The following is a 9,491-nucleotide window of genomic DNA, read 5'->3' as shown; positions in this document are numbered from 1 at the left end:
TTCGTAACATATCACTTAGAAAAATCTTACAAAGATATGTCGCGTGAGTTTACAACAATTTTTTTTATGTAATTGTTACAATCCAGAAACAACAGGGTAGATTTCTTAAAAAAAAAGCAACACTCCAGTTTTGAGCCGAAAAACTAGGCCCATATAGGACTGCGTGAGAGCGAGCCACCACGACCGATCGCTCGCCGGATCGGAAGCGTTTTCCAAAAGAAAACGTTTAGTTTAATTGAATGTTCAGCATAAAAGACCGCTCTCATCCACGCTGTCTCCAAATTCCATCGGTTTCACCGCAAAGTGGGAAAATCAAACATAGGGAGAAAGAAAAAAAAAAGCAAAATTACAAGAACCAAAGGTCGATATTTTTTGGAGACTCTTCTCCAATCACCCATTCCCCCCATGGCCTCAATCCAACACTCTCTTCTCACCCCTTCTCCGCTCTGCTGCTGTTCCTGCGCTCTCCTTCACCCGAGGACCAGGATAACATCTCCACCTCCAAGGTTCCCGAATGGCACCTTCTCCACGGAGAAGCCGTTCTTGCGGCGCGATTTCTCGGAGAGAGGCGGGACCTTGGCCTGGAAAATGGCGGGAAGGCGGCGCCTCGCCGTGGCCGGAGCCGGGAAGGGCCCCTTCTTTGGCGGCGGCCGGCGGCGGCAGGGTTCAACCGCCCGGACCGTGGGGAACCTCGCCTTCGTCGCGCTGGTGGCGTACCTTGCGGTGAGCGGCCAGTTCCGGTGGCTGCTCGACGCCATCGTCTCTCTCTGGGTACGATGCTTCTTCTTCTGAAACGATCTGTAGCTTGTGATGGATAGTTGTATGAATAATATGTTGCCGCCGTGACTAGATGATATCACTTATCTGAATAGAGAGACTAGATAAGGTTCAGAAGACAGATGTTAGGTCCAGTAACAGTAAAAGTGCAATCTTTTATTAAAGCATGCAGCTTAATCCTTGAAATGGACCTGCTTCGTGTGTTTGCATATGATTTTATAGTGTGGCGCACTTGCTTCTTAGCTTCCCCCAATTCTCAGACAGTTTGCATCTTGTTTTCCCATAGTATTGTTTCGTAAGACCAATTAAGATGCATTACCATCGGTTGCTAGTCTGTATGTTGCTGCAACATAAGCAGTTGAAATCATTCTAAGGAGATTTAGCATTTGTCTTCCACAATATCCAGTAAAGTGGAAACCAGCAACCTTCATTCCGTTTCCTGTGTGCTGCTAATAGCATTGATAAGTTTATGCTAGTGAGAGTTTTGATTTTAAATACTAGCAAAAAGGGCTATCCTATCTTGTCCTCTCTTTTTTTCGATAAAGATCTTGTCCTCTCTTCCAAGTTTTTATCCATAGTGTTACATTACTTTTGTAACTTAACTAAAGCTTTCCACATCTCTTGTGACAACAGCTTATCGCTTTTTTCCTGCCTATTGTGGGTCTCGGTGCACTTGTATTCTTTGCACGGCGCAATATACTTCAGAGCGATGTAAGTGTGCCCATAAATGTAGTCTTCAGCCAGTTTATACTTTATGATTGTGGATCTCCGACTACCGTACTTGTAGTTACTTATTTAAGATGGATGATGATGGTAATGCCTGTTAGTTTTATCATTAATCGATTTTGTTCCTAACTGGTAACACAGACAAAGACTTTGTTATTTTTTGCGTAACTTTAATACTCTAGCTGATATTCTACTGTCAAACTTGTTTCTGTTATTTGCAGTGTCCCAACTGTGGAAGAAACTTCCGGGTACTGAAGTAAGCACAAGAAAAAATATCTTAAGTTTGCCAGTTTTGCAACTAAGATGAAATTTGATAATTTGATTGTCTAATATAGGACGTCTTTGAAGAATGGTCCACAATTCTGTCCTTATTGCACTCAACCTTTCTCTGGTAAGCTAAATTTGTGTTTTCTTTATCCAGTTTGCTAGCAGAATAACGGACTCAGAAGAACTACCTCCTAGCCGCGCATGTTTATTCTGACCATATTAGTTCTACTACTGGAAAGTTTAGCTGGTGGGCTGTTAGCTATGCGATGTTTCATGAGACTGGTAGTTTTAGACCTTTTGTTTGATATGCATGGTCCTTCTGTTCAGCTAGAAATTGTGCTGCCAAATTAATTTGAGCTTAATCTTAAGAACATACTTGCACGTAATTCCTTGTTGCCTTATGCTGCTGTTTAAGCATTTGCGCAGCCCCTACTATTGTTCTGTGCTGGGAATAACTACAGAGCTGAGCTTGTTCTTTTATTCGAGTAAAGAGTTAAGCATGAGTGTTTTTAGAACATGCACATCTGCCGATACATCACCGCATGAGAACAGGGTTGTCTTTGTTTTATAGTTGAAACCTTCTTAAGCTCTACATAGGTATTGCAAATTTATCATTGAAAAGAGAACCATGAGTTTTGGTGATGGCATCAGCTGGGAATGGAGAATTGTGGACTTTGTTTATGGTTTGAATGTCCCCATGGAACATACTTTTTTTTCAAAAAGGGGAGTAAAACCCCGACTGCTTCATCAAGTGATGCACACAGCCTTTTTATTGCGGAGTTCAATGTTCAAAAGTTTACACTTCACGGATCAGCGAGGGTCCCATGGAACATACTTATCTTTACATTTATTTATTTATCGGTTTTCTCACTCCTTTGTTTAGCATCTCTCCTGTTCTTGTCTAGATGAGACTATTGTTGGAACTAAATCATCATTGTACATGCTACAGTTCAGGATGATAAGTTTGTCAGAGAATCTGCTAGCTTTTCATCTGGAAGGGCCTCTCCAAGTGCACAAGCCTTCAATGAGTTATTCAATCGTGGATCAAAAGGTATAAACGTGATATCACTCGTTCGTATTGCTTGAATTTGTGCCATTTAGGTGATTTATTTTCTCAGTAGCCATGTCTTGCATACATTTGTAAAAGCAAGCATTAACGACATTCATAGAAATGTACAACATGTTGGTTGGTTACACTTCGCAGGCTCCCAGATATCCAGAGGGTAACAAACCATGAATGCTGGCTTTTTTTTTAGCAAGTTACAGTTTTCTTTATTGTATATTCCATTTTCGCATTAATATAATCTGATGCATGTGAATTAAAGTAAGGGACTAAACAGATACCATATGTCATACACACACAAAAATCTATATGAGGTTGGGTGGACCAGTAAATAAAAAGACACTAATGACATATGTTCATGTCAAATACTTTTTTCGACATGTCATATGTTTAGCATTATTGCTAAGACTGATGTGTACCACATATCATCAGAGAATGAACTCAGGTTGTATCATACTGCTATTATTATGTACACCTTTATTCGACAGGCTGTACCCTTTTGTTGGCCACTGCATATTACGAGATGATTTTGGTTTCAGCTATTATTTAAATTAGACATTCGTATGTTTTGAGCACATTTTTCCTTCACCGTAGTTAACTAATAATCACACTGTTCCCTGATGTATGCAGAAAAGGCGCCCTCTGGTCCTGGAACGATTGTAGACATCGAGGCTGACGTCACGGACATCGAGTGATACTTCCTAATGGCAGCACTCAGCCTCATCCGTATCAGTTTTGCTACTCTCCACGGCCAGTTTTTCCTGAAGGCAGTATAAAGCTGTAGCACTCTAGGAACTAGGATTGCAGCCTAATTTCAAGCGAGTTCTGGAGCTTAGGTGTAAGAACCTGACTGCATCTTGTAGCAGTTTGCAGATACAGATACGGCGCATATAACACATTAACATGATTGTGAATATGTACATTGCTTCCTTTCTATATCGCTGGTGCTGCAAGCAAATACACCCAGGGTTGTATATGGTGTGTGTGTGTGTGTATGTTGCAAACTCGGGTGGCATTGACAGCCTTTGAACATGATGTACATGATCCTCGATTACTGAACTACGTTTGTTTATCCAGACTATTCATTTTGTATGAAACTCAAAGCTGACAGGCCGCATGTGGCGTGACAAAAAAAGGTTGATGCATAACTGTATATTAACAACATGCATTTCTCCATTGATTGAACTCAACAATGTTATACAGCTGGTGCCTCCAAAACAAGTAGTACTCTGGCATACATTAATCTGAAAGAGTGCTATCCTTTCAAACAGAAACTAATCTAAAGAATGTTCCAGGCTTCAGGTTGCATACAATAGGAAGGTTCATTTTCTGAACTTGTAGGACAGATCATGCTACGTCATCTATCATCAGGTGCTCCGCGTTCTTCATCCACGGCCGACAGCTTGCGCCTGCAGAGAGGGCACATCTCGCTCCCCTTGAGTGTGTGCTGCAGGCACGTACCATGGAAGACATGTGGAAGGGAGCACCCTGGCCACACGGCGAGGTCGCTCTCTAGCAGCTCGAAGCAGACGGAGCACTCCTCTCCGGCGGCCTCCGTGACGATCTTCCTTCGCTTCGCCGGACGCTCGCAGCACGTGTCCTCCTCGCCGTCGGCGGCTTCATCATCTTCATCCACGCACAGATCGACCGGCTCTGGTAGCTGCAGCTCCATGGCGACGTGGTACCCAGGCCACGCCTCATCCTCATCCATCATGTCCACCAGCGCGGCGCGCACGTTCTCCATGCGCCTCCCCGTGCGGTCCTCGCGCCGGAGGATGCCGACGTCGGCGATCACCTGTACGCGCGTGGCGCGCGGCGGCACGGCCACCTCCGAGATCAGTCTCGACCAAAGCGCCTGGAGCTCTTTCCTCTGGTGGGCGGGGTATATCAGCGGGGCCAGCGACGACCCGACCCACGGGAGCGAGCTCGCCGCGTCGCCGGCGGGCGGGACGGCGAACCGGAGCTGGTGCAGCTTCGTGCTCCCGCACACCTCCAAGCCGTCGCCGCCGTCGGACGCCGCCCAGAAGTGGGTGTAGCGGTAGAGCACCGTGATCTGCTTCCCTCCTTCTTCTTCTTTGCATCCGGTGGCCGGTTCTACGACGGCGACGCGCATGAACCCTGCCGTGCTCCCGGCTGAGGCGAAACACCGCGGCCCAAGAAACCGGCCTTCGGGGACCACGACACGCGAGCGGACTAGCGGCGATCGCGATCCGCCGGCGCCGCTCGCCTCGGCCGATTCGGCTGCGTCTTCGATCTTCAGCGGCACGTCGACCTCGGCGTCCCTCTCCTCGTAGTACGAGTAGTAGCTGCCGTCGTCGCTGTCGTAGAACTCCTCGCCGTCGCCGTCGTCGTCATTCCCGCTCTCCTCTTCTGGTTCCCGCTCGCGCCGGCACTGCGCGCAATCGCACGACGCCTCATCGTCGTCGTCGGAATCCGGCGTCTGATTCCAATCCTCTAGAGCCGCCTGATCTCCTTCTTCCCCGTCGTACGCGAGACCCGAAGGCCGCGCAAGCGCGAGAACGTAGCGTTGAGGCCGGGCAGCCGCGCCGGCGGAGTCGTCCGGGCTCTGCAGGGAAACCACCTCCTCCATCGATCTATCGATCGGCACCGTCGCGTCCCGAATGACCGCGGCACGAGTTAGGGCACGTACGATCGAGCTTCTAGTTGGTGTTCTTCACGGTGGCGTCTGAATGAGTTCGCTTCTAACCCATGTTGCTCGCCTTTTTATGAACTCCAGTGGCGCCCCAAATCCGAAACGAACTCGTGTCCAATGCGAAACCAACTCGAATTCAGGTTTGGCGGGTTTGCTTCTTCAAAAGAAGAAAGAAACGCGTGCTGTTTGTTAAAAAAAAAAAACCCAATGCGAAACTGACTTGAATTCAGGCCGGACTCATTTCAAAAGGAGAAAGAAACGCTGTTCACAAAAAAATGCGTGTCGCAAAACAATGGAAAATTTCAAAAACAAAAAAGTTCATCGCCGTTGCCGGGGATCGAACCCGGGTCACCCGCGTGACAGGCGGGAATACTTACCACTATACTACAACGACTTTGATGCTTTCCAATCTCCAGAATTTGATAACAACTATACGTTTATGGCTGAGCAACTGAACTTCTTCAGTACTCAGCAAACAGCACAGGCGAATTCAGTGTCTTTCAGTTCCTCCGGTACTTCCAACTCCATTCCTCTCCTCCCTGTGGTGATTATACTCGATATTGTTGATTACAACTTGTGATGTGGAACAAGCACATTTCAGTACGTATTGACACACGCCGCAATAAGTAAGGCACTCAGCTAGTATTCTCTCAGTACGCAAGTTAAAAGGGTCCTACCCAACTGTAGATGCAATCGAACATACAGGCATATAAAAGATGATGGCACAAGCTGCATATAATCGGCAGAACATATTTCTGCTGGATGCTGATACACAGCTTCAGTAACAAGTTACACAACCAAGTTCAGAGTTTCTTGGCATGAGAGTCGGCCTCTGGGACACATACGAGCTGGGGTACATGCACGCAGTATAATGTGGCGAACGTTAGGAACGAAGCGCTGCACACCACGAAGATCCTGAACCACACTGACGAGAACAGGGTCAGGTAGATGAGGAGGCCTGTTGTGCTGATCACTGCTACAAAATTCGCGATGCACTTGAGTGTGGACAGCTCTTCCTCGGTCCCTTCGTTGGGGAAGTGACCTGTTGCCAGAAAGTCAGACAGCTTCTCGTCCTTCAGCCTGAACCTCTCCGTTAGCCAGTCGGAGACTTCGTCCTCTGCTATGGGTATGTCGGAGACTTGGAGGATTTCGGTGTGGATGTGGACTTCGGATGGATCGACGCCGTATACGTTGTCCATAAAAGTTGGCAGCCGATGCTTATATGCGATCGTAATGTCGTAAACTGCATTAATCACAGAGCTGTCATGCAACTAAAATAGCACAGTAAAAATAGTGCATAGTCATTGTCAACAAAATGGAAGTTTTTCAAGCAAGCCACATTGCCCAGAATTCATCAGGTTTATGTTTGAGATCCACCTCAACTGCATATATGTGGTTTCAGCTTCATCTACTATAGTCAACTTCCCTAGCTACTCAGAGCGACAAACATACTTGGGGTGTTATTTCAGAATTAATACTAACAGAGATTTCTGGTAAAGGAGACAGGTCCATCTAACTAATAATAATTTGAACAGACCAAAGGAGTCCAGTATAATATGTTACTGCCTCATAAATGAACAAATACTAAAATTCAGAAAATGGTTGTCACATACGATCAAGAAGTGAAGTGATAAACTACAAAAGGGAATATGAACTAGGAACAGATGGTTACCAGCATCTAAGTTACTCCTCAGCTCTTGCAGGCAGCAATTGAAACCCTTTATCTTGGGAAGGAGGACATTTTTCAGAATAGGTAAACCGTGTTCTGCCGCATACTCTTGACTTCTGATACATTTCTTCTCACTGAAAGGTTAGCAATCAGCATCCACATCAAGAAAAAGGAACAGAATAAAAAAATCAGATGCAGAATGCTATTGTACATGAAAAAGAACAATTAATGGGTATGTTCAATATGGAAATTCGTTTTAGAATATGTGAAGTATGGATCCTGGATCATTTGTGCTACCCAAAAGTTTGAATGATGGAATTTTGAAACGTGAATATAAATACATAGAGTAGACCGGAATGTATGCCCAAATAATGCAGTTGTATTGCCCAAACATTTAGTAACAAACTGTATGGAAATATATATACTTTCAGTAGTCTGGAATGCAGCCCAAATATAGCAACTAGATTATACAAACAATTAGTAACAAACTGTATGGGGATATATCTTACGTATAATCAGTGCCTTCAGGAAAAACTGCAAGCCAAAGGGGATCCTTGGGGTTCTTCAATCCAGTAAGTCTTCTTCTGATTAGTGGTTCATCAATCTCCCAATTCCGCTCAACTGGAATGAACTCAATAATGTGGAATGCCCAGTTGAAAATCGGTAACTTCATCAAGCTTTTCTTCAAGATGTACTTGATAGACTGCAAACGTCCTTTTCTCAGCGCAAGATCCCACAAGTACATCCAGTCGACCTCAGTTCTGTGGTTAGCAAACAGCAAGACACACTCCTTTGGCGGCACTGTTTCGCCAGAGAAAACAAACCTGGTCCCGTTAATCTTCTCAAACAAGAATGGAAACATGGCCAACCACATCCCGAACAGAAAGCACGTCCACTTCCTGCTGTAGTGCACGCTGAACAGCCGCACAACGAAGGTGGTGAAAGGGGCTAGGTAAACCATCATCATAAACGCGGTCACCGGCATGATCACCAGGCATAACACGCCACGGCAGCGCCTCAGCGTAGTCAGCAGGCGGTGTCTCGGTCCATTGTTGAAAACTGAAGGAGCGGGCGGATCCACACTTGGCGCTGCTTGCTTCCCGTTCACATGATTCCCGTTGGAACCAGTTGAACCGTTCATCGTGTAGTAGTTAGATGCGAACGCGAACGCTCATCCCTTTCTGAAACTCACATCCCCGGCGCCAGAGAAGCCATCCTGACTTCACCTGCGATGGGGGGAAATGAGATATGAACAGAGTTAGTCGAGATCAAAACATAGGCATGAGGTACTAAAAGCCGGCCTGATGCATGCTCTATGCACTAATGGTGGAAGATATGTCAGTCTGCAATGCTCCTAAAGACTTAATCGAAGACAAAGTTGGCATACAAGGTTGGCTTCAACCAGCAGTAACTCTGAGCAGATAAACTGACATATAAACAAAATCAGAGTGATAGCACCACAAGCGTAAACATATGCCAGTGTGTACAACTACAAGACAAGGAGCTAACAGAGAAACTGAAATGCACGTTTGCATCCATGTAAGCCGCGTTTCTGCTCATAATGGAAAATTATAAATAAAATCCCTTAAACTATGTAAGTAAATAAATCCTGAATGGTCCAATCCTCATACAGCTTACAGGCTTAACTGGCTTGAAAGGGTAAATTGGTGACAACGTAACACCCAACAAGCAAAGGCTGAAGCAGTGCTGGTCTGCTGGACTGGCTCCTAGCACCTACTACATAGAAAATCCCCTTGCAATATCTGCCCAGCACAGCACGGAGTAGCATCAGAGAGAGCCTGACTGACGGCCGCTGGAGCTCCCCCCCCCCCCCTTACGAATGCTAGTTGTTGCGTGCACTTAGAGCATCTCCAACAGGCGCGCTATATAGGCCGCGCGGCATAAAAACGTCCGATATAGCGCGCGCGGGAGGGAAAGTGGCGCTCCAGCAGGCGCGGTAAACGGCGCGGCGCTGTAAAAAATTTAGGGCGCGCGGCGTTTTGCACAATCCGGAGCGGCATATCTGGCGCGTCGGCTACGGCGCGCGGCATCGCTCGTCCAAGCGCGAAAAATCCGCCGCGCTGAAACTTCCGCCTCCGCGTCGCTGCGCCCGAGCCCAATCCGTCGTCTCCGCGCGCCGCCGGCGATCCCGACGATGGACGACCCTCCGGCAACCCGCCAACCCCTCCCTACTCGTCACACCCTCCGCCGCCGCCACTTCCGCCGCGCCACCGCCAAACCCTAGCGGCGGCGCCGACGCCGGGAACCCAACGGGCCGCGCGCGGGCGGCTCTTCGTCCCGCCGCGCGGGGCACCGCACGCGGCGCTGCCGCGGCG

At 47.1% G+C, this 9,491-nt stretch overlaps 2 protein-coding genes and 1 non-coding gene across 3 annotated transcripts; 1 reads left to right on the top strand and 2 right to left on the bottom strand.

The window, feature by feature from the left end:
* Positions 1-366: 366 nt before the first annotated feature.
* Positions 367-3,930, top strand: LOC124707371. The gene is made up of 6 exons (XM_047239031.1): positions 367-771; positions 1,411-1,488; positions 1,725-1,759; positions 1,839-1,894; positions 2,720-2,821; positions 3,464-3,930. Exons 1-6 carry the CDS (start codon positions 406-408, stop codon positions 3,526-3,528), a joined length of 702 nt encoding a protein of 233 aa, XP_047094987.1. The 5' UTR covers positions 367-405; the 3' UTR covers positions 3,529-3,930.
* Positions 3,931-5,808: 1,878 nt separating this feature from the next.
* Positions 5,809-5,880, bottom strand: TRNAD-GUC. The gene has a single exon. It is a non-coding gene; the product is annotated as a tRNA-Asp (tRNA).
* Positions 5,881-6,196: 316 nt separating this feature from the next.
* On the bottom strand, positions 6,197-8,357 carry LOC124649974 (probable 1-acyl-sn-glycerol-3-phosphate acyltransferase 5). Its single transcript, XM_047189547.1, has 3 exons — positions 7,665-8,357; positions 7,159-7,289; positions 6,197-6,729 (listed from the first exon to the last, which is right to left on the bottom strand). The coding sequence occupies exons 1-3, from the start codon at positions 8,294-8,296 to the stop codon at positions 6,290-6,292; spliced, it is 1,203 nt and encodes a 400-aa protein (XP_047045503.1). The 5' UTR covers positions 8,297-8,357; the 3' UTR covers positions 6,197-6,289.
* Between the last annotated feature and the right edge of the window lie 1,134 nt (positions 8,358-9,491).

Source organism: Lolium rigidum, chromosome 4 (assembly GCF_022539505.1).
Source record: "Lolium rigidum isolate FL_2022 chromosome 4, APGP_CSIRO_Lrig_0.1, whole genome shotgun sequence".
Lineage (NCBI taxonomy): Eukaryota > Viridiplantae > Streptophyta > Magnoliopsida > Poales > Poaceae > Lolium > Lolium rigidum.
Note: the sequence above shows the minus strand (reverse complement) of the source record. Positions and strands in the feature narration are given on the sequence as shown.